Source organism: Penicillium verhagenii (genome assembly GCF_028828195.1).
Source record: "Penicillium verhagenii strain IBT 33310 chromosome Unknown utg000013l_segment0_segment0, whole genome shotgun sequence".
Taxonomy (NCBI): Eukaryota; Fungi; Ascomycota; class Eurotiomycetes; order Eurotiales; family Aspergillaceae; genus Penicillium; species Penicillium verhagenii.
This window is the reverse complement of record NW_026643177.1, coordinates 43934-71832: the sequence shown is the minus strand read 5'-3', so window position 1 is coordinate 71832 and position 27899 is coordinate 43934. Positions and strand designations below refer to the sequence as shown.

Sequence of the window (27899 nt, the reverse complement as noted above, 5' to 3'; positions counted from 1 at the left end):
TTAGTTTGGGATTTTTTGGCCCCTTTAGCGCCCTGGGGGATCAAAACTACGCACACTCAAAACAACTTGGTATGTGACCGTACTAGTTCTCTTTCTCTCTCTCTCTTTCTCTCTCTCAAACTATATCAGAGAGGGGAAAAGATGATAAAACACGACGGTTTCAGCTTGAGAAGAAGTGGACAAGGAAGAGAGGAAACACATACATACATTCGTACTTGTTGTACCTCGGAACTTAACCGTGAAGAATTGAAAAGGGGAATGGTATTTTTCTTTTCTCCTGCATGGTATTGTATTTTTAAATTGTTCCGGTGAAGCCTTAAGAAAATGTGATCCATGGTATACTCCCACCTCTCCCGTATGGCGAAATCTCAATGGATTGAATGCTAATGTGGAGACATGTACACTGTTCCGTGGTTTTTCCGAGGTTTTTCTTTATCCTCTTTTCTTTTTCCTTGTGTGCTTTTGTCGTGGGTTTTCATTGTTCCTCGAAGCACAACATTTGAACGTATGTACTAGGCAGGCTGTAGTGCTGTTTACGCAGATACATTACGGATACATGATCGTACGCTTACTACCTAGGCACTCCGTAGTAGGTATAAGTTTTCCGAATGTCCAAGTTTCAAGCTTCCGAGGTTATATATACAAAGGTCAAGCGATATTGAACTATTCAAGACTCGAAGACTGGACTTGGCGTTGATCATAGTACTCATATTGTGTATTCATGTATATTCCAAGGCTGGATTTAACCGTAAAGGTTAGTCATCAATACCGTTACCGCCTACATACGCAGTAATTTTCCAGGAGGCAAGAATCCGGATCGTCCGCCTCCACCCACCGAATCCACTACGCGGGCGCTATTGGATGTTCATCACCACCTTGGCACCCCTCTCAGCTTTCCTCTCCGCCCTTTTCCAATCTGTTCTCCCCCTCCCTTCAAATGCGCCCCTGATGTCTCCACCTTGATGCTTCATGATGCTTTGAGCGTGTCTGCTGTAAGCTTGAACTTTCCCCTGGGCCTCGGTTCTGCATGATGCGATCGCATATCTCGCCGTCTAACCTGAACAATTGCTTCAAGCATTCGCATCCCTGTGCCGATTGAACGATTTTTTTGGAGACCTTTGCGACACCTTCGGCTCCTAACGAGCACCCCAATTTTACTCGGGGGGAAAATCTTCCTGGTTGTGTGGAAGCTGTCGCAAGTCTTTGAAGTTGTGCGTTGATCGACGTGCCGGCGCAACAACGTTGCGCTATACCCTACCAATCGCGTCGCCTAATACCACCCTTGAACCTGTACTGGACTCAACTACAAGACACGGTCATCTTCCAGAGAGCCCGTTCTGTTGTGTAATCCGCTTTTCTCTCTCTCTCTCTCTCTCTCTCTCTCTCTCTCTCTCTCTCTTTCTCTAACTTTCGAATCCCGCGGCCGGTCCTGGCGGATAATCCTACCACATCCCATTTCCCCTCTGAAATCACTGGGAAATAATCTCCAAAAAGGCAACAAGTGGAGAAATAAAGAGAGGGTGAAAAGGAAAGAGGTTTTTTGTTTTAAAGAAAAAGAACAAAAAAAAAAGATTTATTCGAAATGCAGGGCTACTCATTTGCACCTCCGACGGGGCCTCCCCGAGAGGGCCAGAAAAGTATATTCTTCCCGAATCCCGGCATACCAAAAAAAAAGGCCAATATTGAATAGATGTTGATCTGGTCCTGATATAGATTACGTGTTTGTTGATGAGCATAATCGTCACAAGAGGTTAAAAGGTAAAGCGTATCATTCGTCTTGTGAGCCTGTTTTCGAGTTAACCTGAAGCAGTAATGCGAGCGTGCAATGGCTGCCGAAAAAGAAAGATCAAATGTGATGCTGCAACAACAAATACCTGGCCATGTTCGGCATGCACTAGATTGAAATTGATCTGTGTTCCTCCGACAATCGGACAGGAAGGGGAATTTGGCCCAGAGGGCCACGACATGGATCCCACCGAGACGGGGAGTAGCTCTGGTCAAGAGGCTTCTCACCATTCATTCTCGGTATCTCCAGGCTACAGAGATGGCAATCAAGCCTCCCTCGGGGGGCTGCCTAATTATGATGGGATGGGTATATACTCCCAGTTCGTTCCTCCTGGTCAATCTGGAATGTACAACGACATGCGATCATCTCCCATGGTTATACCACCTCAAAGCTATCAACAGGCTTCAATATACCCGGGGACCCAGCCATCGTCCATCGGGACGACAGATCGGGCAGTTTTCGTAGATACTGAGTCATCCACAGCGGAGAACCTCAGTGAGGTTTTAGGTGAACTGAAAATTGACGAGTCGGGCATCGGTATGAAGTCGCTTTTTTAAAGATTCAATCACTTGAAAACGCTAATATTGTTAAGCCCCTTATATCCGAAGACAACGAACGGATCGCATTGAGCCTGATGCACCTGTTCAAGATGACACGGAAGAAAGGTTACCGCCGCTTAGCACAGGTGCAGGTGCCACAATTCGAATTCCTCCAGAGCTCATGCCTACAGATGAGGATGTGATGGACTATTTCAAAATTTACTTTGATGAGATTCACCCTTATGTGCCTGTCATACCAAGGGCCCATTTCTACTATCAATGGCAAAATGATCGGCGCTCTATCTCTCCCCTTCTCCTTGAAGCCCTGTTTGCCTGTGCTGGACGATTATCAGAGGAGCCTGCGGAGGGTGCACAGTGGCTTGCGCTAGCAAACAGTGAGTTTGTCGGAGAACTTACATAGAATCATAACTCTTTTTGCTGACTACGCCCCCCTCGCAGGACATGAATCGAGTTTCATGGATGTTCCACGTGTCAGCACAATCCAGGCCATGCTTCTCCTCCTGAAAGCCCGGGAGTCGTTACCTAAGAAAGGATATTATTACCGGTCTTGGCAGACTGTCAAAACAATAGTCTCAATGGCTAAAGATTTGGATATCCACGAACATTATAGTAATCACGCGGAAGGACGACCTTGTGACCTGAGCCCAATCGAATGTTTAATTCAAACTCGTATATGGCAGGCTCTTCTGGTGGTAGAGGTGATGATTGGAGCACCTCAGGGTAAGTATCAGTCAGCCAATTGTTCTTTACCTTGTTTCTAACGTGATATGCTCAGGTCGTTCGGATTATGGTGTAGACCCCTTGACCGTGGACATGCGTCCGTCTTTAGACATCAGGGGCCTGGATGCCTATGAGACTGATCGCTCACGACAATATGCCTACTTTGTTCGCAACGCACACCATATTCGCATCATCACAGATATTTATCACAAGGTCAAAAAGCAAAAAGATTGGGGTGCCGATCCTCGGTTCGTGCAGAAGAACCCCCTTTTCGCCGATTGGCTTGGCAATCTGCCACCCGATTTACAGGTCAATTATCCGCCTGATGGCTCTCCTCCGTGGCTCCCCTCTCATTTTGTGGGCAATATGCATTCTCATTGTCATCTGGCGATCATTCTGCTCCACCGACCACAGCTTCAGGCGTCTCAATCTTTTGCCGCGGGGGGCGAGTGGAAAATACACTTCTCCTTGTGCTATTCATCGGCTAAGAGCCTTTGTCGCTTACAAGAGGCCATTTTGGACCGATTTGGACTATCTGGTTTGTTGTATATGCAGCGGGGGATCAACTTCGCCATTTATTGTATTCTCACATGTACCATGCTTCACCTGGTAAGTCTTTTATACAGCAATCTGACCGAAGCTATTTCTGATATCTTTAGGTCGCAATCACCTCTCCCGATCCCGAATTCAACTCAGATGCTCGGGAATTCTTCACCCGCCACATGCGTATTCTTGAGCGATGCTCTACTGCCTGGCCTATGCCGGAAATTCAAGCACAGATTGATTCTTTAAGGCTGGCCTTCTCCGCTGATACCAATCGGTCCTTTGAGCTTAAGCCAAGCTTCCCATATGGCAGTCCCTCGGAAGGCTATCAACCTAGCCCGCCAATGGATGCGCATTATCACCCGCACCTTGGCCAAGTGTCAAGTCATGTCCAATCCAGAGTGGGTTTTAACACACATCCCATTACTCCTCCGATTTCCGCTGGTGCTGAAGACTCCAAGTCCGACACATCCTCCCAGTTGCAATCCCTTGGCATGGTTCCCCATCAACCACCGACCACCCACCCCCTCGACCAGCCTTTAGTTGACGAAAACACCTGGGACCCGACCCGAATCATCAAGTAAGTGACCAAAGTCTTCCTGCAACTTAAAAGTATGCCTTCCCTAACCTAGTGAACCTATCAGTCAATGGGATATGGCCTTCTCCGTAAATCCCTCTACCGTCAGCGCCAACTCTCCCCCGATGCAGATGAGTAACCCAGCTCAACCTATGTCAAACATGGTAAATCACCAGTACCCAATCCAGTACGACTCGCCGTCCAAGGTGACCCTCCCCCCGACACAGTCAGTCTCTCCGCCTCAATTCCAAGCACCCCCGATCGTGTTCAGCGCTCGTGATTGGCAACAGAGTGTGGCAAGCGTATATGATCCCCAAGGCCTAAAGCGACGATGGAATTATTCAGTTGACATGGATGCCGACAACATGGTCAAACGTCAACGTGGGTAGTCCCACTTCTCTCTTCCACGTTTCATAACCATTGCCCATCATTGACCGAAGCATTACTGTGTTGAACGAATATCTCCTTTCCTCTTCTTGATTCCCCCTCCAGTCTTTCGCGCATTCAGAGTCTTCCTTTTCTTCTTTTTTCTTCTTCGTCTTTTACCACCTCTCCTTCTACACACGGGACAAGTACTGGCACTGGACTATGGCTCTGGGATTCGGAATGAACTATCGGTAAAGATGACCTCGGCGAAGACATTGTGGATTGAAATGACGATTGAATACACAAAAATTCTTTGTACATCATAACAAGCTATGGCTTCAAAAGCCTTGTTGAATGGGTTATGTCTGAATACCAACCAATTTTGGAATTGTGGCTCCGATGACATGTCCAACAAGTTCTCTCAAAGCCCCACACGTAGAAATCCCCTTCCTTCCTTCCATCCTCACTTTGACGATCAAGTGGTTTCATATTTTGAATGGGAGCTTGTCGTTAGAAAGAGGGAAGGGAATCTGATAAGTATGTTGAAGTCTGGGCTCCTTGTCGGCTCTGATTCCGTGCAGTGGACAGGGTCAAGAATAAGAGCAAGGTGCCCATCAGGGTATGTCTCGCGAGGCGTTATTGTTGTTGTTGGTGGTGGTGTTGTAGTTATTGTTGTTAGAGGTTCTTAAAGCGATGGGGTTCAGAATGCGAGGATCGCAAGGGGGTTAAGACCAGCAGTTGTGAATGTAGGATGTAGCTGATTCACGTAGGCTGTCTTGTCAACCTTGTCGGCCAATGCCAATTCTTTCTTCACGGGATCGAACAATTCGGGCCTTATCACCTGGAAGAGGCTTCAACTCATCATTCGGATCATATTTGTTGGAGTTGGAGTTGTTTCCTTTCCCTTGCTCGGGGTGTTTATTCTCCTCTAATTGGCGAAGCCTCGCCTCTTCAAAAGCGGCGATGTCCTCCGATGTGACTGTGATCGCAGTAGGCTTTCGGCGCAACATTTTTGACTTCAATAACGTTTAAATTTTTGGCACTGAGACAAGCTGCGTGAGAGTGTCATAGAAGAGGAAGAGAGGGGGGAGGGGAGAGAGAGAAAGATAGCGCGCGTAGACTACCACCCACGTGACCCTGGAAAGGTCTCAAGTTCCCGAACCTTTTCCCCGTCGGTTTTGGCTTTTTCCCACCACAGCGTCCAAGCCATTGCACCATGATTCCACTTAGGCAATTCACTCGCCAATGCAATAGAGTGCGTCTGGGGTGGAATACCCCCATTCGCCACTTCTCTGTTTCTCGTACTGTCGCCGTGGATGGCGACAGTCAACCACCGCGTATGTTCTTCGGCAACCTTTGAAATTTGCGATTGCATAGATATACAGAAATTGTTCTTGGGGAGTTTCGGTACACTTGGAACTAACTTTGATTTTGAAGAGACAGCCAAACCTGCGTCGAAGCCAAAGCTCCCCACGACTCCTCCGAACAAGCCTCGCCCTTCGAACAAGCCTCCAGGATCCGGGCCGCAGAACAAACCTCGCCCTTCGAACAAGCCTCCAGGATCCGGACCGCAGAACAGACCTCGCCCCGCCAGAGCTCTAGATGCGAGAGCATTCGCTGCGCCAAAAGCTGGTGGTGAGCAATCCAAGATCATTCGTAACCCCCGGCTTCGCACTGCTCGAGGTGGAAATCAACCCCAGGGCAAATTCAAGCCTGCGCCTAAGAAAGGTCTACGGAAAACGCGAACTAGAACCTCAAGGAAGGCGGAAGCAGATGATGGCGAGGATGTGAATGCTGCTGGTATCGAAAAGATCGAACAAGAGCAAGTGATTAAGGCTCGGCCGACGCCGGTTCGCTACGAGCCTCGGGAGATCGATTTCTCTACGCTCCAACAGACATGGCCTTCTCTTCCAACCGATATCAACGCTCAATCGGCTGCAGTTCTAGAAAAAATCACCAGTCTGAGTGGCCGCTTCCCGAATGGTTATGTCCCTCCCTACGAACTAGGTCGACGAATTTGGAAGGGCCAAAATGTCTTGTTTCATAGCGAGGCAGAAAAGATGGAGGCCTTGGAGGAGGTCAAGCGACTGGCCCAGGCTCGCGCAGATAAAATCTCCCAGCAAAAGGGAGATCTTGTGGAGCCTCGTAATATCGAGTTCAGTGCCATTAACACACAAGACTCCAAGATCTTACTGGAAACATATGCCCTTGGGAAGTACCCCGGCGTGGAGATTGCTCAGGGCCAACCTGCTGTTCTCGGCGAGGTAGCAAAGAATCTCCGCAACAATGGAACATACCAGACTGCGGGCAAGAGGCCACAGTTCTTGGCCAAAGTCGAATCCTTACTGGCCTCCAGTCGGGTCAAGCGTTGAGAAATTGCAAGTTGAGAAATGCAAGTGGTCTGTACTATATTGGCTGAATTATCTTGGCGCTTTTTGTTCCTTTTCTGCTTTCCCATCTCCTCATGGAGGTTTTGTGGCACTTTTTGCCACGCTCCTGTATCTAGAATTACAAATATGACTATATTACAAATGCAGCAGCATTCTTATATTTGCTCCAATGTCTTTCTAGCCGCGTCAAATAGATCCTTGACTTCCTTCTGGCCTTTGTCGGTCGTCTTTTCCATCTGGTCATGAGCCTTACGAACATCGTCCGGTCGAGCCAATTTCTTCTTCTGCAAATCTTGCAAACGCTTGTGCATAGCCCCTCTGGAGTCCCGGACCATGCTTGCGGCTTTCTCAAAGGCCTGCTTGGCCGCTTGGACACTTTGGTCCCGAGTTTCCTTGGTCGGTGGTGGGATCGGAAGGTTGAGTTGAAGAGCGTTATGGGGGTCTGGTTGCGGAGTCAAGGACATATTCGAAGAAACAATCGCTGATGTGACCGGTTTGATATGCTGTATAAGCAAGACGGGAATTTTAGCGAAACTCAGTGACGTTAACCCTCAAGGAAATCCCAACTCACCTCTTCTTCAGCTATCAATATCGTCACCATGCGTCCTCCTTTGGGAACAACTTGAGCCAAATCACGTAATTTGACAAATTCATGACTGTCTTTGCTCAATTGGACTTTCAACCCTTCGAGCGATGCAGTGTTGAATCGCCCACCGGCGCGAAGCTTCGACAGGTCATCTTTCAGGCGAGCAACAGCTGTTGAGATGCCAACCTGAAGTTGGGATAGATCGGAAGGATCCTCCAAAGCCACGGGATTGGCTTCTGTGTCTACCGGGGCTTTCTTTGCCTTGTCTTTTTTTTTATACAAGGTAGGTGAACACGCAAAGTTCCGGCACGGGGGGAAAGGGAAGAGCGTAACGGCTGGGGACTTGAAACTCGAGGATTTCTAATCATCTGTTGCCGGGAAAAGGCGAAAGATAAACGGAGGGTACGATACATTGTGGAGGTGGAAGAAGTGTGAAGGAGAAGAAAAGTTTGGCTGGTCAGAATACCCGCAACTACCTAGTAACTACTACTACTGCGTACTGTGAATAACTCCAAGAACAATGAATACACTCTCAATCACAATGTAATTCCAGAACACAGATTCGTCACACATTAAATTTGCAACGTCGATCTTCGTCTACATAAAAAGCATACTTTTTCAAAGTGAAAAAAAAAAGACAAATAATAAAAGAAAAAATCACTGCGCCCAAAGTCTGCCCGGCTTTAAACACCAAAACATGGGCCAACATGAATGTCCCACCGCCTATGATCTATACGGCGCAGATTCTCCTCCAGACGCTATCCGGAGACATGGAGGAATAGACAAGTGTTGACCATCCGATGTTCATCGATTAAATTTAGCGGGTGGCCATGGCCTTGGTGATCAGGCGCTTGAGGGCCAGCTCCTTCTTCTTGAGGTCCTCGGGGGTGGAGTCCTCAATCTCCAACTGGGCCATAGCGTCACTGAGAGCAGACTCGATCTTCTCCTTGTTGCCACGCTTGAGCTTCATGGACATACCAGGGTCGGAGACAATCTCCTCAACGCGGGAGATGTAAGACTCAAGCTGCTGGCGGGACTCGAACTTCTTGGTGAAAGCCTCGTCGCTGGACTTGAACTTGGCAGCATCCTCAACCATCTGGTCGATCTCGTAGCTGGAGAGCTTGCCGACAGCGTTGGAGATGGTGATGTTGGCGGAACGGCCAGAGGTCTTCTCAGTGGCGGTGACCTTCAAGATACCGTTGACGTCGACCTCGAAGACACACTCCAAAGCAGCCTCACCGGCACGCATAGGAGGGAGAGGAGCAAGGGTGAACTCGCCCAGGGAGGTGTTGTCGGCACAGTTGGTACGCTCACCCTGGTAGACGGGGAACTGAACAGTGCTCTGGTTGTCAACAACAGTGGTGAAGGTACGCTTCTTGATGGTGGGGACAGTCTGGCCACGGTTGACGACAGGGGCGAAGATGTTACCCTCCATGGCAACACCGAGGGAAAGGGGGACAACGTCGAGGAGGAGAAGGTCCTGGGTCTCAGCGGAGGTGGCCTTTCCGGAGAGGATACCGGCCTGGACGGCGGCACCGTAGGCAACGGCCTCATCAGGGTTGATGCTCTGTAAAATAATAAATTAGCGACTGAGAAAACTTTCAAGATAAAGAGACGGGGGAGTAGGTTACCTTCTCGAGCTGCTTGCCGTCGAAGAAGTCGCTCAGGAGCTTCTGGATACGGGGAATACGGGTAGAACCACCAACAAGGACGATCTCGTCAACCTTCTTCTTCTCCATACCAGAGTCCTTGAGGACCTGCTGAACGGGGTCAAGGGTGCCAGAGAAGGCCTTGGCGTTAAGGTCCTCGAAACGGGCACGGGTGATGGAAGTGTTGAAGTCCTCGCCATCGAAGAGAGAGTCGATCTCAACGGTAGTCTGGGTGGCGTTGGACAGGGTACGCTTAGCACGCTCGCAAGCAGTACGCAGGCGACGAAGGGCACGGGCGTCACCGGAGAGGTCCTTGCCGGTCTTGCGCTGGAACTCCTTCTTGAAGAAGTCAAGCAGGTTGGTGTCGAAGTCCTGACCACCAAGGTGAGTGTCACCAGCAGTAGCCTTGACGGTGAAAACACCACCCTGGATGTTCAGAAGGGAGACATCGAAAGTACCACCACCCAGATCGTAGATCAGGACGTTGCGCTCCTTGTCGGACTTTCCGGAACCCAGACCGTAGGCGATAGCAGCAGCGGTGGGCTCGTTGATGATACGGAGAACGTTCAGGCCGGCAATGGCACCGGCATCCTTGGTAGCCTGACGCTGGTTGTCGTTGAAGTAAGCGGGCACAGTGATGACGGCCTTCTCAACCTTCTTGCCGAGCTTGGTCTCGGCAACTTCCTTCATCTATTCTCAATTGTGAGCAAAATGACCGTAAATATTCTAGATGATAATCATTTCTTACCTTCATGAGGACCATGGAGGAGATCTCCTGGGGGGTGAAGGTCTTGCTCTCACCGAGGTACTGAACCTCGACGGCAGGCTGGCTGGCACCCTGCTCGACAACCTTGAAGGGCCAGGACTCAACATCCTTCTTGACAATGGGGTCATCGAAACGACGACCAATCAGACGCCTTTCCAATTTCAGTCAGATCAAATTATACTAAAGAAGAAAGTGGGAGGGATTCTGATAAACAGTCAAGACTCACTTGATGTCGAAGATGGTGTTGGTAGGGTTCATAGCAGCCTGGTTCTTGGCGGCCTCACCAATCAAACGCTCCTTCTCAGTGAAGGAAACGAAAGACGGGGTGGTGTAGCTACCCTGGTCGTTGGCGACTGAATTATCCTCAGTCAGTATGCACAGTTATCTCAGGGATTTCGGAAGGAGGGACGCACTGATCTCGACATTGGTGCCCTCGTAGTTGGCAACGCAAGAGTAGGTGGTGCCTATACATATTTCGTTAGAGGGGAAATTGAGATTTGTGGGATTTTTGCATGAGCCATACCAAGATCGATACCGATCGCTCCATCGTACACCGGAAGGTCCGCCATTGTGATTTTTGGGTGGTAGATTTGGAGGAATGGAAAAAGGTGGGAAAGAGGGGTTTGGACGGGTCGAAATTTTTTTTTATAAAAGCAAATTGCCCACATATGGGTAGGGCAGAAAACTTTGCGGTGGCGGTGTATCACGTGGTGTGGGAAGAGCCGAAGATGACTGATCACTGATCACCTGAACTTTTTACCCGTTCACATATGCCCCAAGCAAGTAAACGGGCACTGGGGCATATAAAATCCAGGGTATAAGAGATTACAAAACATAAATGTAAAAAAAAAAAAAAGATTTAGAAAAACAAAGAAAATCGCAAATAGAAAATAGAAAATAGAAAATAGAAGTAAAAAAATAAAGATGCGTATGAAGATGAAGATCAAAATGACCAATGGTTCTAATATATGGACAAGCAGATCCTATACCCATCGTGATATTGGCCTATAAATCCGCTAATTATCGTAATAAATTAAAGAAGATGGTGACCCGTTCATAATCCACCTCAGAGCCAGGAGGGCCAGATTTAGCAGCTCCCCTGGCTGGTCCCGCAATGGCTTCCAATTCGACCTTAGTGGTGCCTGGATGTAACTGAATATCATACGCCAGCGCAGATTCATCTCCAGTCGAATGAAGGCGTTGCATGCCCATTAGGGCAACAATCTTTACCTGCCGTTGCACTGTGCCAGTCGTTAATGTGGGTTTGACTGTCAACAAATGATGGGAGGGTGGTAGAGGAATAGTGATAGTTTGTTGTGACACTTTGGGTGATGGAGGGATGTCCAAGCAAAAGTCATCGTTTAAAGATAACGAGGGATGCGTGAGGATTTGAACGTTCCGAATAAGTGCTGAATTAACATCTGGGTTCTTGGTCAGCGAGTTGTAATCACAAAAGAAAGCAATTCAGGGGGAAGGCAGGGAAATTAGACTCTACCTTGACCTGGTCGTCTCCAAAGCGAGTCCATAGGTGATATCTCGGGAGGTGGATGTATCATGGCTGGTAATATGTCAGCATCTAAACCTTTGCTTTTAATCCAAATTTCAATTATTGACCAGCCATGTCATACCATCTTGGAAGGGCACTCCACCTGTGGAGTCTAAGGAACTGCCATGTGGACCGGCGGAAGAACGTATCTCTGTTCGTTGAAATGATGTCAAGGGTGTTTCATCTTTGATGGCACCACTTGTGTCCCTGTCTCGGCCATTCGACAGACTCTGTGGTAGCTCAGATGCCGATGGGGTGGTAGCCGCACTGGATTTGGGGCTTCCAAAATTTCTGCGAAGAGATCTCGTCCGAGGTGACATGTGTGCGTCAATTTCTTGGCTTGTGGACCCAGTGCGAACTAGCTCTTGTTGTCTTTTTAGAGAATCGCTATCGACGGTGACCCCAGACAACGCTTTATCGTCTCTTGGTGTTTCGAAGACCTGTCCAGCCATCTTCAAGGTTAACCTCTGCGGCCCCAGCTCCGGAATTTTTGAGGCTATTTTCAGCTTGATGCGAGATAAATCGGGGTGGCCATCTACCTGAATGGGATCCGGAACAAGCTTCTTGGCCTCTGCCACGCGCTGTTGAAAATAATCCTGGTCGGTTGTCAGTCTCGTTAAACCTTCCTTAAATAGCAGAAGGGAAAGGTTCTAAGTTCTGGGGAGACACTTACTTCCAGCACACCCGCAAGAAGGGAAATCTCGCTACCATCCTCGTTGTACTCTCGCGCATTTCGCCAAAGGTAGCTGACCTCCTCTTCAAAAGAGAGCCACGAAGGAAAGGCAGTCATTTTGGTGCCCTTCTTTCTTCCGTCGGTGCCGCGCACTTTTTTTTGGATGCTTCGCAATGAGACCGGGTGGTGAATGACTTCATAATAATCCCGATACTTGTTGCGGTCTGGTTTGCCGACAAACGGATAAGCTACCTCTTCGCCACTACAGAGTGCTTGGTAAGTCTTGAGTCAATTTAATAGCCTCGGCCATGCAGGGTCTTACTCGGAATCCTTGAGTCTGAATAGTTCCAACAGGATCTTATCTTGGGCTGTTTGAAGGCTATCACCCTCAAAATCCACCTCGGGTTCATCCTCGTCATTCTGCGATATGGAGCTAGCGTCTGCTTCGGCCTCGTCTACTGGCTCAGAGGATTCACGGTTCGATTCTTCGGGATCCACGACATCATCATCCTGGCAGAGAATATAGTTAGTCACCCATCGCGATAAGAAGCGCAGCTAGTCGCGACTTGAGTCAGGCCACCAGCATAGATGAAAGAAAGAGCATTCCATGTGGCAAGGACACAGTGCTTATCACGAGTATCATGTCGCGAATGCATCCTCTTTAAGACAGTAGATAACAGCAGTCGGGAATTGTTGACATCAAGGTGACTTACGGATAATTTGCGACGCTTCTGACTGCGCAACTTCAGTTCGGGGGAAGCTATTGTGGTCGCCACGCGCCGTTTGGTACTCATCTCAGAGGTGGGGTAGATTGTTAGAATGAGACTCTCGTGAGGAATATAACGCAACTCGAAAAGCAAATCGAAAAATAAATCGAAAAATAAATCGAAAAATAAGAGAACTAAAGGATGCCCCAGATATTCATACCTCGACGTGTGCAGACGCGCTGCGATCGTCCGAAGGGACCCGCCGTCTTAGGTAAGTGGTATTTGGCGCGTCAGCGTATTGACTGTGAATAAAAAAATAAATACAGCGATGATGATGGTCACTAATGATTCTCTCCTCCCGCCCTTATGTCTCTTTTGTGGTTCTTTGCAAGTCAATTGTGAATCAATAGATGAATGTCTCAAAACCGTTTCAGCATAATTAAAGAAGTCCAGGTTTTCAGATATTCTACGTTATTATCCACCTACCCAACCGGGCAAAAATAGCAAAGAAGCAAAATAACGGGGATCAAATACAGAGAGTATGAGCTAGACCTAATCTGGGAATATGCTGCCTGGGGAACAATCGGAGTTTGACGCCTCAGGCCACAACGCTTCCCCTCCATCTCCGTCTGCTCTTGCACTTCCGCAATCCCGCAAAACAAACTGGTTCGTGTCTCCAAAATATTCACTTCACGAACCTCCAATCTTCAGTTTGTCTTCTAGGTACTGAATTATCTCGGTGAGTTCATATCCCAACAATCTAGGAAATCTTCCCAAGCACCCCAGAGAGAAACAGATAACCCTATCCTCAACATATCGCCCCCCCCCCCCAAAAAAACTCAGGAATACCTTGCGCCGGAGAACTTGACATTGACTTACTCACCTACAAGCCATAGACACAGCAGATAATCCATATCCTCAACTCACGCTTCATTTCATAATATCCTCCGTTCCCAATGGATATCGATCCGGTCAGAAGAAATAAGAAACCACGGCTCTTGCTGGAGTCGGAGCGCGATCGCCTAGATGAATTTATCGACTCTATTCATTATTCGGCAAGGCATGAATCTTCGCCCTTTATCACCAATATTTGGCTGGTGCACTAACTTATAAGTAGATATTCGGATGACAAGTTCGAATACCGCCATGTGCAACTTCCGAAGAACATGCTTAAAAAGATCCCCGCAGACTACTTTGACAGCTCGAAAGGGACTCTGAAACTGCTGTGGGAGGAGGAATGGCGGGCATTGGGTATAACGCAGGTACGGTGATTGAAAAATTTCGGTCTGTTGACCATGTTGCTAATATAAGAGTTGCCAGAGTTTGGGATGGGAACACTATGAGGTGCATGAACCAGAGCCTCACATTCTCTTATTCAAGTCGGTTGTCCACACAATCCCTTTCCCCTTGACCTTTTAACTAACTCTTTTCAGGCGGCCTCTGAATTACCAACCCCCAATGGCACAATAGACTTATGATGAATTCGGTTGCGCAGCGAGCGGATGTTTCCTCCCCGTCTTCCCTTTCTGGGGGGACTTCACAAATGCGATGAATCTCTTTTCTTTTCTTTTTTTTTTGTTTTATTACATGGACATGCATCCGACCAGTATGTTCACTAGGGTCCACAACATCTTCTTAATGGAAGTTCTGGAATGAGATATGATTCAAAAATTTCCCAGTGCCTATGGGCTCGGTAAGGGTGCTTCATCTAAGCGCAAAGGTGAACCCACCCAACCTGTCTTAGATAGGCCACTTTTGATTGGTCAAACCACGTTCTGGGCCAGCCATTCCCCCCATTGAGCCTCCGTGAAGCTGCTGCTGATTCCTCGCTCTTCTACTCCCTGGGCTGGATGTCAATATTTCATGCAATTCTGCAAATCGCTTGGGTTGGGTTTTCTTACGTTAAAGAAGACAGTGGGGGAAACATGAACTCCAATCACTCGATCCGTCTGGCTAGTATTAGACGATTTTTCGAGAGAAAGAGGAAGAGGAAGGGGGTCTGTCGCTCACTTTGATGATCCACTTAAGATCGTTGGTGATCTGGTTTCCCACGTTCAGGTGTCCATCTTTGCTGGGGGCTTCTGGAATCCTCAACAGATCCAGGAATTTCCCCTCATCCACACCGACAGAACTGGCAATTTTGGCCAACCGGCCGTATGTGGCATTACGGGTTTCATTTACCACGCTCATATCAAAGAATTCCGTCTGGTGCCGAAACAAGGCGGCACTGAAATCCCAGAACCTCTCAGGGGCGAGGCGAAGGACCGCTGCTCCAGCTTCGTGGGTGAGCGTGGACGAGGGGTGCCATGGTTGGATATGTTGTCGAAGAATTACCTGGAGCCGATTCCCATATTGCTGAGCAATCTGAGGCCTCAGCGCATAGATGGTATTGAACATCTTAGCAGAGAACTGAAAGGGAAAAAATTTAGTCAAAAATGAATGCACATGTGCTTCCCTTGTTTCGAGAAGTCAACTTACCGGGCAAACATAGTCAAGATCTAAACATTGAAGTTGGTAAGCTTCTCAATTTGGTTCGTTAATAGGGGGTACCGATTGAGACATACACAATTCCAACGTATGCTGGCTCTCCTGGGGTGTTCCAGCAGAGAGTTTGAGCCCTGAAAATTTAGGGGGAACAGACATGGTTTGCTAGGTGAAATTTGAATATTTGTCAACTGGTATTAAGGTGGGCTGTGACCTCGGGATGGAAGAGATCCGGAACGCGGACTTTATTCGGTCTATATATAAGTACAGCGTGCGGCGTCATATTACCCCGCTTCGGCGTCAATGACGAGATCTAGATCTTTCCTTCTTCTTCCCCCTGGGTAACATACATAGTAGTATACTATAGTAGTATACTATACTAGTATGCATTTAACAGGACGCCATGCCAAGGCTTCAAAGATCGATCTTATCAATCTGCTTCCGAAGAGCATAAAACGGCCGATATCGAGTTTTGCCTCATTTAAATTGACGATGGCATCTTTCTTTCTTTTCTTTTCTTTTCTTTTTTTTTTTTTCCATTTGAAAACGGAAGAGATGGTAGGTGGATGGGGTCTTTTTCTTTCTCTAAATCGCTTGACCTGAACAAGAAGCAGAAAAACAAAAACGAATGGGTATTTATTCAATCAAAAATCAGCGCCCCCCTAGCGGCCTCTGCTTCCTGAGGTTTACATCTCGCAGTTCCATCTCAATTGTGCGCCATCCAGGCTTGGCAGGGTCATATTCACCACGTACCTCAAAGCGGCAGAACCCATTGGGCCCTTTCAGACCAACAGGGCCCGAGATGAAGAAAGTTCCCCTAAGAGGTGTTCGTGGGGCCATGGCCTGATATTGGTTTAATCGTAACCGAAAGGCAAGGGATGCCAGGTGTAATCCTGAGCCGGGGCTTAGATCAGGTAAAGGAAGTCGTTGTAATGACGATATGATTGAAGAGGGATGGAGCTGAGTGTCCCCATCTGAGGCGATATTACCCGACGGCTCTTCAGACACAGCAGGCTGTAGGCTGGGCTGTTCATGAAGGTTGGTGGCATTGAGATTCTCGTTATTTGATAGAATGCGTTGTCCGCTCAAAATCTCCAGAGAAAGAGGGTCATGGTTTCCAAAGCGAGCCAGCTGCCTCTTTAAGAGCACTAGATAGGCATCCTTGATAGCAAGTGCCACATGAATAGGTTTCATATAAGTCTGTACCTGATCGCCCACTTCAGAATCGACAGGCCTGGTAACCCAAGCCACACCATGATCTGAAATCTCGATACTAATTCAAACAAATCAGTAAACCCCAAGATAAGAAGTGTTTAAAAGTACATACCCAGACCGTAGATATTCTGGAGGAGCACGGTGAGGAAATTGATGTACAAGCCAAAACCCAGTCAAGGACAGGGGACTGCCGAGTATCTGGGACAACTGGCTCGATGCATTGTCCCGAACGATGGCGGCAAGTTCATCTGAGATGATCAGTAAATTATACAAACCCTCCGCACCCCGCAGATAATCACATACTTCTTAATTTCTTGAGTTTCCCTTGATCCTTGGATATTTGCACAAACTCTTGCCATTCTGGATCTGAAGCAGTATAGAGCTCCCCTTCCTCCAACCAAGACCAAGTCAATGGAATGAAAAAGGGTGTACCGGTTTCTTCCTCATCTTCCATTAGATCCTCTCCGCCATACTGACTGCGGCGCAAATTGGTGATTTCTGCTGTTGGCTTGGGTGGCGCATCGGTATCGTGAGTATCACCGTATAAGCGGACTAGAACAAAGGAGTGCCATAATTCATAGGCAGCATAGTAGCAGAAACACTTAGTGACGAAAGACCTAGGAGGACAAAATTCTATAAGCAAGGTGTCCACGTCAATGTAGATGAGGGTCAATGTAACTCACCTCAGCCACGGTCGTCTGAATCTCACATGCCGGACGGTCGGGGTCGTATGGATGCGTTCACGAGGGCCAGAGTGGAAGCGAAGATAGCGTGCTTGGCTTCGAAATAGGTGCCTGAACTGGAGCATTGGATATATATTGAGATAATCAAAATATATGTACTATCCTGGAACATATGATGATGGAGATAATTTGAGGCGTGGCTCATGTGGCGGGCAGCCACGTGATCTCTTATCGGGAGACCTCCACGTATTCGGTGATGGAGGATTCCTGTAGCTTGACAGTCCGGGAAGCTCTAGTCTTTCCCCTGAACGTGGAATCAACACAGTTCTCTGACCCGCAGAAAACTTACTGCGACAATATTCCTTTCAATCAATTCCTGCCCGGGCTGTTTTAGACGAACCGACAAAATGTACTGGGTCTCCAAGCTCCTTGCCATTGCGGCAACAGGTGCTTTGGGGACGAATGCGATGGAAGTCTCGATCTTCAGGTTCCCATCTGGGCACCTAGAGTCAGGATCTGTAACAGTATCGGAAGATTTTGCACAGCTCGCTCTGAAGATGGGTGTGGAATCATCTCTAGCATCTGTTCTTCACGGCATGGAGGCAGAAGTGGACCACCTCGACCAATTTGTTGATACCCAAATGCCTCTGTTCGGTAGCAACCACGAGGTACCTGGTAGAAGTCTGATTGTTCTTGAAGGGCTCCCAGTCGAGGCCGGTAAGCATGGTACCAATACGTTAGTTAGGATTCAAGAATTTAAAGCTAACTTTCCCACCAGGCATGAATATGCGCAAGAAGCATGTACCCAACCTTCTCGTCCCCGGTGCCTCTAATAACTTGGTCGACGAATCATTCATATCCATCATGGAAGGTGATAGTAAAGGGAGCCACTGCATCTACCAAAGAGGTGACGATGGCAAGACGAAGTCTAGTTCGGTATGGAAATCCCACCACTCTACTAGGGGGCCTTCGAGCAAAAAAGCTGTGTTACACACACACACACACACACACACACACACACAATGAATGTACTAGCTGACAGCCGCACATAGACCGTCAAAGACTGCCTTTCTAAGAGCCCGGTCCTTTCTCGTGATCAAAAGTTGTTCGGTCATGATCTTCTTGATCTGATCGATTCGGTTGAAACATGGGTGAGCAAGGATCAAAAAACAACTGCTTCCCGATTGTCGTTCAAGGTATATATACCCCTGTCTTGACTGAAAGAAACGCGCACTGATTCTTTCTCTTGTGAACAGACCGTATCTAGTGATAAAATCCTGTACATCAAACCTCTGGAGTCCATTTTCCAAGACCTGGCCAAATTATCTTCAACTGACAGCTGGGTTGCCACGGCTGTGCTTGCCACCTCGGAGTATGGCTCGGAAGTCCGTGGGAACATCTCCCGCCGGGGCGAAACATCACGGATAGAGCCCTCTGATGCACAGGATGATCTTCAATTTTCACCACGGGACCTGCCTCTGCACTCGAACCTCGCTCCTGTCTGCTATGCATCCAACTCAACTTGCACAGAGACAACCAACAACTGCTCTGGGCATGGGTACTGTTATTTGAAGTATGGATCTGGTAGTGATGCAACCGCCGGTAACTGCTATGCATGCCGATGCCAACAGACCATGGTGCGGAAAAAGGATGGTACTACCCAGAAGGTTCAGTGGGGTGGGCCAGCGTGCCAGAAAAAGGATATTAGCTCACCTTTCCTCCTGATTGCCGGTGTTAGTGTCTTTGCTGTCATTATGGTCAGCACCGCAATTGGCATGCTATTCAGCATGGGCCAGCAAGAGCTACCTAGTGTGATTGGAGCTGGAGTAGGCGGGTCGAAGGCGCAGACATGATGAAACCAAATCTCTTGCGTTTTCCGTCTCTCCGCTTCTCGGTTTCTTTTTATGTTCCTCTGCGGGGATTCCGACCTTTCATGTATACTACTGAAGGCCTGTTGTTGCACTTTTCTTACTGGGGGTTTGGGCTCTCCCAAAATCTTCGATCTTTGCCACATGTCTATATCGATTCCGACCAGACTTGAGCGTTTCCTGAATCGGGCACTACCAATAAATAATGCCACCACCTTGCCCAATGCTCTTGCTTGTTCATCAAACGTGTAAGATCTTCTAGTCCATACCTCATACCAAAATAACGACACATGGATACATACTTCACATCCATCTCCCTAGGGCCGTCTAGGAGGTTATTCATGCCACGAATATCTTTAGATGGTTTAGAAGTCTTATTGAGGGGGAGGGGGAGGGCTATACCCGTGCACCTGAGCATGGCGATACATATGTAGGAATATTGACTAGTAGAAATATGTACTAGACTCTAATGGGTTTTTACTAGGCTTTTAGTGGGATGATTTGTCAACTGGTATTTCAATGTTAAATATGTACCCTGGTGAAAAGAAGCTATGCGCAGCCCAGTGAGTATCAATTCAATCTTTGTTACTTTAATAAGGTCACAAGGAGATAATACCTGGTAGGTGATGGAGACAGTATCCTTAAGAGTTGATCAAAATTGATGGATATCATAGAACGCTTTCCTCATTATATATCAGAGGCAGCTTTCATGAACCCCCTCATATGCTTCCTCACGGGAAGCTTCTTAAGGACTCCAAGGGAAGGAAGGGGAGGAGAATGGAGGGTAAAGGCTGCCGTTAAATCATAAATGCCCCAGGGGCGGTACTCCAAGAGTCGATAAATTACATACAAAAAACAATATTTAACAAAGAAATGGCGGGCTGAGCTGGACAAACATTCCAGATGTTGAAGCAGCATGCAAGTATTTAGAAAACCAAGAAATCGTAAATGGAAGTCGTGGTGCAAAAATTCAAAGTCCAGCTTCGAGTTGGCCTGGGGTGCGGGACTGTTCAAAACCATTCGATGTCCCAGGAGAGGGCATTGCATGAGCGTTGGAAGAAGATCCACGTAGGCGCATCGGAAAAAAACGTGACCAATATGGCTGTCGTGTGACGTTCACTGGGTCCCGGTCTGTGCTATTTAATCGGCCTTCAGGTTGTGCAGGCTCCACATGAGGTTCCGACTGCGCACTTGGAAAAACACGCCTCGGAAGAGCTAACTGTAATCGAAATAGATGAGTTTGGTTGCTTCTAGGTTGAGCTGCACGAGGAGGTCTCGGTAGGATTTCATTGCGACTTGATACCGTGCGACGCCCTTGCCGATCCCCTGTCAAGACTCCTTCAGTGGTGTGTGCACGAGGCTTGGGGACATAGTAATCGGCCTTGCACAAAGGACAGCAAGCTCTCCGGCTAGTCAACCAAGGATCCACACACGAGGCATGAAAGGCATGTCCACAGGTCAATCCACGGATATCATCATCGTCCTCGATAACGTCCAGACAGATTGCACATGAATCACCTGGATTCGGAAGCTGTTCGGGCGGGACAGCTTTACGGATATGATCGCTTTCCTCGTCTTCCTCCAGGTCAATATTTTCATTGGCCAAGTTATGCCGCCATTTTTCCTCTGCAAGATCTGCTCCCGTACCTCCTTCAGAAACAATTGTAGGCTGAGTAGTCTCCAATGACTTCATATTTGATGTAGGCTGTGGATCGGAGGTACGATGTGGGGTTTCGAAGCCATTACTCTCATGTTCCATCCTAGCCGGAGTTAATTCATTTATCTCCGCGGAGACAATCCCTTCCTCATATATCAAGCTCTGCGGTCGGCTATTAGGGGCTGTGATGCCTCCCTCCGTGGGAAGACCTTGGTTGGCGCGTGACGACCTCCAGAGCTTGTATTTCATCAAGGGGAATCTCGCATTGACTTCGTCCATGGTCATCAGTCTTTTTTCCCGTCGTCTCCGATGAGGTCGAGGCATGGCTACCAGGTCAATGGGTTCCCCGGTTTCCTCGCTGCGAAGCTGGCGATTTCGTTGGTTGTACCGAAAACAATACTTGACCCCAACAATAATCCTAATTTACCATTAATATTTAGTTCCTTCATAACGTCTATCTGGCGGGAGCTAGGATCGATCCAGAAAGAGACAAAATGAGAAGATACATACCATAGATTGGTGAAAACAACGCCGAATCCAAGGGCAACAAAAAACAGAAGAGGCGAGCTGGTCGCCGAACCAGAACCAGTTTCAGTGCTACCCGTAGTAGTCGCTGCACTAGTGGCAGCTGAGGTTGCGGTTGCGTTCATTTTTTCCTTCCTACTGTCTTTTTTTTATTCAATAAAATAAAAAGGAAGATCAGAAGAAAGGAAGAAGAACTGCACAGGGGTAGATTGATGCGGATGGTGGCGGGCGTAATTCGCTCTGATATCAAGGATGTCGTTCTCCAGCATCCCTGAACCAAATTACCGCCCAAAGTTCAGGATAGCCACTTTTGTGGAAAAGCCAGGAATTGATGAGCCACAGCTCAAGAGTGTGCACTGAGAGTCATATAGCAGACTGGCGAGCACCTTGACAAGGGCGAATACAGTGGAGGATCGACCACGTTAGGGTCACTGTATTTCTCTGTACAGGTTAGGCAAGGGTCTTCTGTCACTTAGCCATACACCCCCTTTTTTTAATATATATATAAAGATATTGAATTGTATTTGTTTGAAGACTTTTTTTTTGGGAATTAATGACCTTGAATGGTTTCAAGAGCCAAGGAGGGCTGTGGAAGAGGGGAATTACGGATCAAAAGGACTTGGAGGTTGGGGGTAGGGGAGTCACGGGAGCTGATCGAAAGTCTAATAAAAAAAAAGAAAGGAAGATTACAGGTCATATGTATAGTACATACAATACAATATATACAATACTAGCTGAAAAGGCTGTATATTATCTGTAGGCCAGAAAAGAATACATACTGTATTTTGATTTATTTTGATTTGTTTGCTGTGTTTTATTTTCCTATGAACAAGATTAGTGTCAAGCTGACTGGGGATGATATAGTAGTACGGACAGAGGAAAAGAAATGAGTTGATAAATTGAATACATCGCCTGAAATTTCAATACCAAACGTGCCTAGGCTCTTCACTCCCGGAATCTGTAACCAACTATTCTATCCCCCAACCGTTCACCATCATGGCTGAATCTATGGTAATTAATCCCTCCAATCCGGTGGTGTTCTTTGATGTAGCCCTTGCGGGTAAGTATACTTTGTTATTTCTCTCCAAATTCATCTACTGATTTCCAATACAGGTGAGCCTCTAGGCCGGGTGAAAATGGAGCTTTTTGCCCATGTGACCCCGCGCACCGCTGAGAATTTCCGTCAATTTTGCACGGGTGAGAGCAAGAACGCCAAAGGACAGCCCCAGGGTTACAAGGGGAGCAAATTCCACCGTGTGGTATGTTCTCTGGGTTTTACGACTTGAGCCAGATGGACTGACAAGTTGAGCACAATAGATCAAGGATTTTATGATCCAAGGTGGAGACTTCATTAATGGGGACGGGACAGGATCGTGTACCATCTATGGAACTCCCAAGTTTGCAGACGAAAATTTTGCATTGACTCACGACCGTGCAGGTCTCTTGAGTATGGCTGTAAGTCTTCCGGAATAAGCTATCTTACCAATTTTGAAGATTCATATCAGCTAAGAAAGGATTTAGAATTCGGGGCCAAATACCAATGGTTGTCAGTTCTTTCTCACAACGACTGCTACGCCTTTTTTGAACAATAAACATGTTGTCTTTGGGCAGGTCATTGATGGATTGGACGTGGTTCGTATGATTGAACATACTCGGACCACAAGGGACAAACCAAATCAAGATGTAACCATTGTGCAATGTGGAGAAATGTAAATGACCTTTGACAACTCAAGTGCTCATAATACAAAGCAAAATGCTATATCAAAACAGATAGACATCAGAGAAGAGGAAAGGAAAGATAACCCCATATTAATACCATAATCAATAATCAATATATCTATATACAATTCTGTTTTATTCCAGAATAGAGAGGTAAGGTATATACTACTATGGTCACTCTTCCACTCTACCACTCTACCACTCTACATGAGTGGTTAAGTAAGGTCCATGGTGATGATTATTAGCATCTGCCAAAATACACCCGATGCTCTTGACCATGGGACCTTATGGATCCAAATCCATATCCATCGGGTCACCCAAGTCGGTGGGCAGAATGTTCTGATCCGCATCTGAGTGAGTGGTAGATTGGGATTTGGATGCGCGAGCCCGGGCTCTCGATTCGATGATTGCTTTGCGCACGCTATCCTTGTCTTTGGGAAGCGTCAGGGAGGACGGTTCAGAATAAAGAATTAATTCTTTGCCTTGCGCTGGGTTGGACGATAATACTGATTTTGGCATCGAGATCATTCTGGCTGCAAGAGGCAGAAGGATCAAGGTATCAGGTGGGTCTGGTTCGGCCAATTCATGATCCAGGTTATAGATGTAGGTGGTGTGTTTGGTGTCGTCCAAGAGCATAGCAGAATCATAGGAAGGTGTGTCATGTTTGGTCCGAGCACGGGAGTCATGATCTGCCCCAATGTTAACTCTTTGCTAATTCAACTCCTTCTCTCCTGCCTCTTCTTTTCGTGGGTTGGTTTCAAAGAGAGGGAAAGAAAGAGAAAGCAAAGCAAAGCCTACCGATCTGGAGAGAACCGAATCTCTTAGTTAGTGGTTGCGCGCCATCTGGATCACCATCGGCGGAACGCTTTTTGCCTTGGGGATTCTCATCACTCAGTGCCATCCACCCCTTTTTTCCCGCGTCTCTTTCTTTCTTTCTCTCTCTCTCTCTCTCTTTAATTTTTCTGGGGGTTTTTTTTGGTCCCACCTGAGAAGTCGTTTGGTGATTGATTTTATTATTTTTGAGAGGAAATTTTGGTGATTTTTTCCCTCTTTCCTTGAAAGATAAGATCCAAGTTGAGGAGAGAAAGAAGAAGAAGAGAGGGGGGAGGGGCCCAGTCACTTTAGCCGTTGATGCGGGTTCCTGGAAATGCCTTTGACTCATCTTTTCGCGCGGATTCCACCTTTCTCCCCTCCTCGCTTTGTTCGTATTCGCTCGACACTCTTGTCTCCCCCCATTGTCAGGATGGCGTCTGATACTTCCACCTGGTCGGCCGAGCGTGTCCGAGAGACATTTTTCGAATATTTCAAGCAAAATGGCCACACTTTTGGTAAAAAAGTCACCCCGCGATACGAGCTTTACTACCCCTCCTTTCTTCAAAAACTGACCCCTCGCCACCATGGCTCACGATTATAGTGCCCTCTTCTCCTGTTGTTCCCCTGTCTGATCCGACTTTGCTTTTCACCAATGCTGGAATGAACCAGTTCAAGTCGATCTTCCTGGGCACTGTGGATCCCCAGTCAGACTTTGCAAAACTGCGCCGCGCTGTGAATTCGCAAAAGGTATTGATATTGATAACTGCAGACCAGGATCTCTCTGCTAATCTTTTTTATTCAAACAGTGCCTTCGTGCAGGTGGAAAACACAATGTAACTACGCTTCAAACTCACTACTCTAAGAAACCCCAACTTTACTAACAACGTACACGCAGGACCTCGACGATGTGGGCAAGGACAGTTATCACCATGTGAGTAACTCTCCTTCTTTTTGTTTTTTTAAAAAAAATTGTACAACACTTATACCTTCTGAAACCAGACTTTTTTTGAGATGCTTGGTAACTGGAGTTTTGGCGACTACTTCAAGAAAGAAGCCATCACGTATTCGTGGACACTTCTGACAAAGGTTTATGGCCTGGACCCCGATCGTCTCTACGTCACCTATTTTGAAGGAAGTGAGGCAGGTGGCCTGGAACCGGATCTTGAGGCGAAGGAACTATGGAAGTCTGTGGGTGTCCCGGAATCCCACATCCTTCCTGGCAACATGAAGGATAATTTCTGGGAAATGGGCGACCAAGGCCCATGTGGACCATGCAGTGAGGTTCATTACGATCGAATTGGTGGTCGTAATGCTGCCCACCTAGTTAATCAGGATGATCCAAATGTGCTGGAAATCTGGAACAACGTTTTCATCCAATACAACCGAGAGGCAGATCGGTCTCTGCAATCCCTTCCTAGCAAGCATGTCGATACAGGAATGGGCTTCGAGCGACTAGTCTCGATTCTTCAAGATAAGTCCTCAAACTATGATACCGACGTCTTCACCCCGATTTTCCAGGCCATTCAGGATGTTACCGGGGCTAGGGAGTACCGCGGACATTTCGGAGCCGAAGATACCGATGGTATTGACACTGCCTATCGTGTAGTAGCTGACCACGTGAGGACCTTGATGTTCTCAATTTCTGATGGTGTCATACCCAACAACGAAGGCCGTGGATACGTGATTCGCCGAGTGTTGCGCAGAGGAGCCCGATATGCTCGCAAATACTTCCAAGTGGACATTGGAAATTTCTTCTCCAAATTGGTGCCGACGGTGGTGGCCCAACTCGGTGACATGTTCCCGGAACTAAAGAGAAAGCAACAGGATGTGATGGAGATTCTCGATGAAGAGGAGCTGTCTTTCGCCAAAACACTGGATAGAGGTGAACGTCAATTTGAGCAGTACGCCCAGCAAGCCAAGGCAAAGGGCGACGAAAAGCTCCACGGTGCCGATGTGTGGAGGCTATATGATACCTTTGGCTTCCCGGTCGACCTGACTCAAATCATGGCCGAAGAACGCGGCCTTCTTATTGACGACGTGGAGTTTGAAGAAGCACGCCTGAAAGCCAAGGAGGCTAGTAAGGGTCAGAAAAAGACTGCCGCGAATACAGTCAAACTGGATGTTCATGACCTGGGGAAATTGGAGAAGATGGATGACGTTCAGAAGACGGAGGATTCAGCCAAGTTCGGACGAGGCAATATCACTGCTCACATTAAAGCCATCTACCAGGGGAAGACCTTCTACGATAGTACCAAGTCCGCCCCTGATGGAGAGCAGCTTGGGGTTATTCTTGATTGCACCAACTTCTATGCTGAACAGGGTGGTCAGGAAAGTGATACAGGCAAGATTGTCATTGATGGACAGGCTGAGCTCGAAGTTGGCGATGTTCAAGTGTACGCGGGCTACGTCCTTCACACCGGCTTCATGAAATACGGAACACTCTCTGTGGGTGATGCTGTAATCTGTGAATACGATGAGCTTCGTCGTTGGCCCATCCGGAACAACCACACTGGCACTCACATTTTAAACTTTGCTCTTCGGGAAATCCTGGGAGATGGAATTGAACAAAAAGGGTCTCTTGTTGCAGCGGAAAAGCTTCGCTTTGATTTCTCTCACAAGGCAGCCATCTCGGACGCCGACTTGGAGAAAGTCGAGGCAAAAGCTACCGAATATATTCGCCAAAACTGTGCCGTGTACTCCCAAGAGGTCTCTCTGGCGACGGCCCAGCAAATCTCTGGCGTTAGAGCGGTCTTTGGAGAGACATACCCCGATCCGGTTCGTGTTGTCTCCGTCGGTGTTGAGCTGGAAGAGATCTTGCGAAACGTCCAAGATCCCCGATGGCAAGAGGTGAGTATTGAATTTTGCGGTGGCACGCATGTTCAGAAAACTGGTGATATCAAAGACCTGGTTATTCTGGAAGAAAGTGGCATTGCGAAGGGAATCCGTCGTATCATCGCCGTGACTGGTGAGGATGCTCACGAGGTTCAACGGGTCGCAGAGGAATTCGGAAAACGTCTTGACCGATTGGACTCGTTGCCGCTTGGCCCTGAGAAGGAACGGGACGCCAAGCAAGTACAGGTCGATCTTAATCAACTTGTGATCTCTGCAGTCCAGAAGGCCAGATTCCGGGAAAGGTTTATTGCAATCAATAAGCTAGTTCTGGATGGCCAGAAGGCCCAGCAAAAGCTAGAAGTCAAAAAGGCTGTGGAGGCAATCACTGCTTATTTCCAGTCGCCGGAAAATGAGACTTCATCGTGCCTCGTTGTCAAGCTTCCGATGCCGGCAAGCGCGAAAGCAGTCAGTGAATCTATCAGCCACGTCAAGTCGAAAATGCAAGGCAAGAACGTATATGTTTTGGCTGTTGACGCTGAACAAACACGAGTTGCTCACGGTTGCCACGTTTCTAAGGTAAATATCTGACCAATCGCTCCTTGGTTCACCTGGACCTTTTTTTTTTTCTCTTCAAATCTGACAATATCAAATATAGGAACTCAGCAACCAGGGTGCCTCGGCAAATGACTGGGCTGCCGTTGTCTCAGGTGCTCTAGGAGGTAAGGCTGGAGGTAAGGGATCGACCTCTCTTGGTAATGGGATCAACACAGACAAGGTGGATGAGGCTGTCGCATTGGCTTCGGACTACTTAAGCAAATTCAAACTCTAGTCTAGATAATAGTAGGCCTTAGGAAAAGTTTGGTAATAGTATTGACTATTTAAGCCTTATTTTATAACATAAAAGATTAGCTTGAGTAGAGACTTTGATAACCTCTAGTATAGTAGTATATAGCTTGTAGTAGATATAGCCTACAGAACTCTGATTTAGACTAGCACCTTCTGTTAATTTTCTACAGTTTAAATTATAGATGACGATGATGATGATGATGATATTCTATCACCCTAATGCTACCTAGCTAGTCATCGCCGTGGTAATGTAAGCGCCTCTTCCGTTGAAGCATAGAACATGTCCGTACGCCAGTAACGCCACGCAAGAATGACTGGAGACAATAGACTGGGCGGCTACCCGTACAGGTAATTAATCCTCAAGGTCCACGTAAAATCCTATAGTAAA

The 27899-nt window shown here is 47.5% G+C and overlaps 13 protein-coding genes across 13 annotated transcripts; 5 read left to right on the top strand and 8 right to left on the bottom strand.

Annotated features, from left to right (window-relative positions):
• Nucleotides 1–1965: 1965 nt before the first annotated feature.
• On the top strand, nt 1966–4575 carry N7466_011284 (fungal specific transcription factor domain-containing protein; the record flags this gene model as incomplete). Its single annotated transcript, XM_057170673.1, has 6 exons — nt 1966–2323; nt 2379–2720; nt 2785–3066; nt 3122–3675; nt 3726–4189; nt 4254–4575. 6 exons carry the CDS (start codon nt 1966–1968, stop codon nt 4573–4575), a joined length of 2322 nt encoding a protein of 773 aa, XP_057015394.1.
• Nucleotides 4576–5331: 756 nt separating this feature from the next.
• N7466_011283 (CDC26 family anaphase-promoting complex subunit) lies at nt 5332–5562 on the bottom strand (the record flags this gene model as incomplete). Its single annotated transcript, XM_057170672.1, has 1 exon — nt 5332–5562. The coding sequence occupies one exon, from the start codon at nt 5560–5562 to the stop codon at nt 5332–5334; it is 231 nt and encodes a 76-aa protein (XP_057015393.1).
• A 206-nt stretch (nt 5563–5768) lies between these two features.
• Nucleotides 5769–6924, top strand: N7466_011282 (uncharacterized protein; the record flags this gene model as incomplete). Its single annotated transcript, XM_057170671.1, has 2 exons — nt 5769–5889; nt 5990–6924. The coding sequence occupies 2 exons, from the start codon at nt 5769–5771 to the stop codon at nt 6922–6924; spliced, it is 1056 nt and encodes a 351-aa protein (XP_057015392.1).
• A 173-nt stretch (nt 6925–7097) lies between these two features.
• N7466_011281 (ribosome-recycling factor) lies at nt 7098–8101 on the bottom strand (the record flags this gene model as incomplete). Its single annotated transcript, XM_057170670.1, has 3 exons — nt 7098–7445; nt 7514–7794; nt 8029–8101. The coding sequence occupies 3 exons, from the start codon at nt 8099–8101 to the stop codon at nt 7098–7100; spliced, it is 702 nt and encodes a 233-aa protein (XP_057015391.1).
• Nucleotides 8102–8345: 244 nt separating this feature from the next.
• On the bottom strand, nt 8346–10512 carry hscA (putative Hsp70 chaperone (HscA); the record flags this gene model as incomplete). The annotated part of the gene is made up of 6 exons (XM_057170669.1): nt 8346–9095; nt 9160–9867; nt 9926–10094; nt 10170–10296; nt 10357–10407; nt 10467–10512. 6 exons carry the CDS (start codon nt 10510–10512, stop codon nt 8346–8348), a joined length of 1851 nt encoding a protein of 616 aa, XP_057015390.1.
• A 451-nt stretch (nt 10513–10963) lies between these two features.
• Nucleotides 10964–12956, bottom strand: N7466_011279 (bromodomain-containing protein; the record flags this gene model as incomplete). Its single annotated transcript, XM_057170668.1, has 6 exons — nt 10964–11364; nt 11439–11501; nt 11572–12085; nt 12163–12424; nt 12485–12672; nt 12876–12956. 6 exons carry the CDS (start codon nt 12954–12956, stop codon nt 10964–10966), a joined length of 1509 nt encoding a protein of 502 aa, XP_057015389.1.
• A 1676-nt stretch (nt 12957–14632) lies between these two features.
• N7466_011278 (DsbA family protein) lies at nt 14633–15512 on the bottom strand (the record flags this gene model as incomplete). The annotated part of the gene is made up of 4 exons (XM_057170667.1): nt 14633–14710; nt 14880–15278; nt 15348–15367; nt 15434–15512. 4 exons carry the CDS (start codon nt 15510–15512, stop codon nt 14633–14635), a joined length of 576 nt encoding a protein of 191 aa, XP_057015388.1.
• Nucleotides 15513–16004: 492 nt separating this feature from the next.
• N7466_011277 (uncharacterized protein) lies at nt 16005–17376 on the bottom strand (the record flags this gene model as incomplete). The annotated part of the gene is made up of 4 exons (XM_057170666.1): nt 16005–16626; nt 16681–16816; nt 16872–17185; nt 17252–17376. The coding sequence occupies 4 exons, from the start codon at nt 17374–17376 to the stop codon at nt 16005–16007; spliced, it is 1197 nt and encodes a 398-aa protein (XP_057015387.1).
• A 282-nt stretch (nt 17377–17658) lies between these two features.
• On the top strand, nt 17659–19104 carry N7466_011276 (DUF3844 domain-containing protein; the record flags this gene model as incomplete). The annotated part of the gene is made up of 4 exons (XM_057170665.1): nt 17659–17968; nt 18030–18187; nt 18304–18447; nt 18508–19104. 4 exons carry the CDS (start codon nt 17659–17661, stop codon nt 19102–19104), a joined length of 1209 nt encoding a protein of 402 aa, XP_057015386.1.
• A 985-nt stretch (nt 19105–20089) lies between these two features.
• On the bottom strand, nt 20090–21426 carry N7466_011275 (E3 ubiquitin-protein ligase RNF103; the record flags this gene model as incomplete). The annotated part of the gene is made up of 2 exons (XM_057170664.1): nt 20090–21194; nt 21287–21426. The coding sequence occupies 2 exons, from the start codon at nt 21424–21426 to the stop codon at nt 20090–20092; spliced, it is 1245 nt and encodes a 414-aa protein (XP_057015385.1).
• An 871-nt stretch (nt 21427–22297) lies between these two features.
• cyp3 (putative peptidyl-prolyl cis-trans isomerase) lies at nt 22298–22774 on the top strand (the record flags this gene model as incomplete). Its single annotated transcript, XM_057170663.1, has 3 exons — nt 22298–22361; nt 22415–22560; nt 22619–22774. The coding sequence occupies 3 exons, from the start codon at nt 22298–22300 to the stop codon at nt 22772–22774; spliced, it is 366 nt and encodes a 121-aa protein (XP_057015384.1).
• A 531-nt stretch (nt 22775–23305) lies between these two features.
• N7466_011273 (uncharacterized protein) lies at nt 23306–23656 on the bottom strand (the record flags this gene model as incomplete). Its single annotated transcript, XM_057170662.1, has 1 exon — nt 23306–23656. The coding sequence occupies one exon, from the start codon at nt 23654–23656 to the stop codon at nt 23306–23308; it is 351 nt and encodes a 116-aa protein (XP_057015383.1).
• A 607-nt stretch (nt 23657–24263) lies between these two features.
• N7466_011272 (alanine--tRNA ligase) lies at nt 24264–27494 on the top strand (the record flags this gene model as incomplete). Its single annotated transcript, XM_057170661.1, has 5 exons — nt 24264–24348; nt 24435–24580; nt 24729–24764; nt 24833–27241; nt 27321–27494. 5 exons carry the CDS (start codon nt 24264–24266, stop codon nt 27492–27494), a joined length of 2850 nt encoding a protein of 949 aa, XP_057015382.1.
• Nucleotides 27495–27899: the final 405 nt, after the last annotated feature.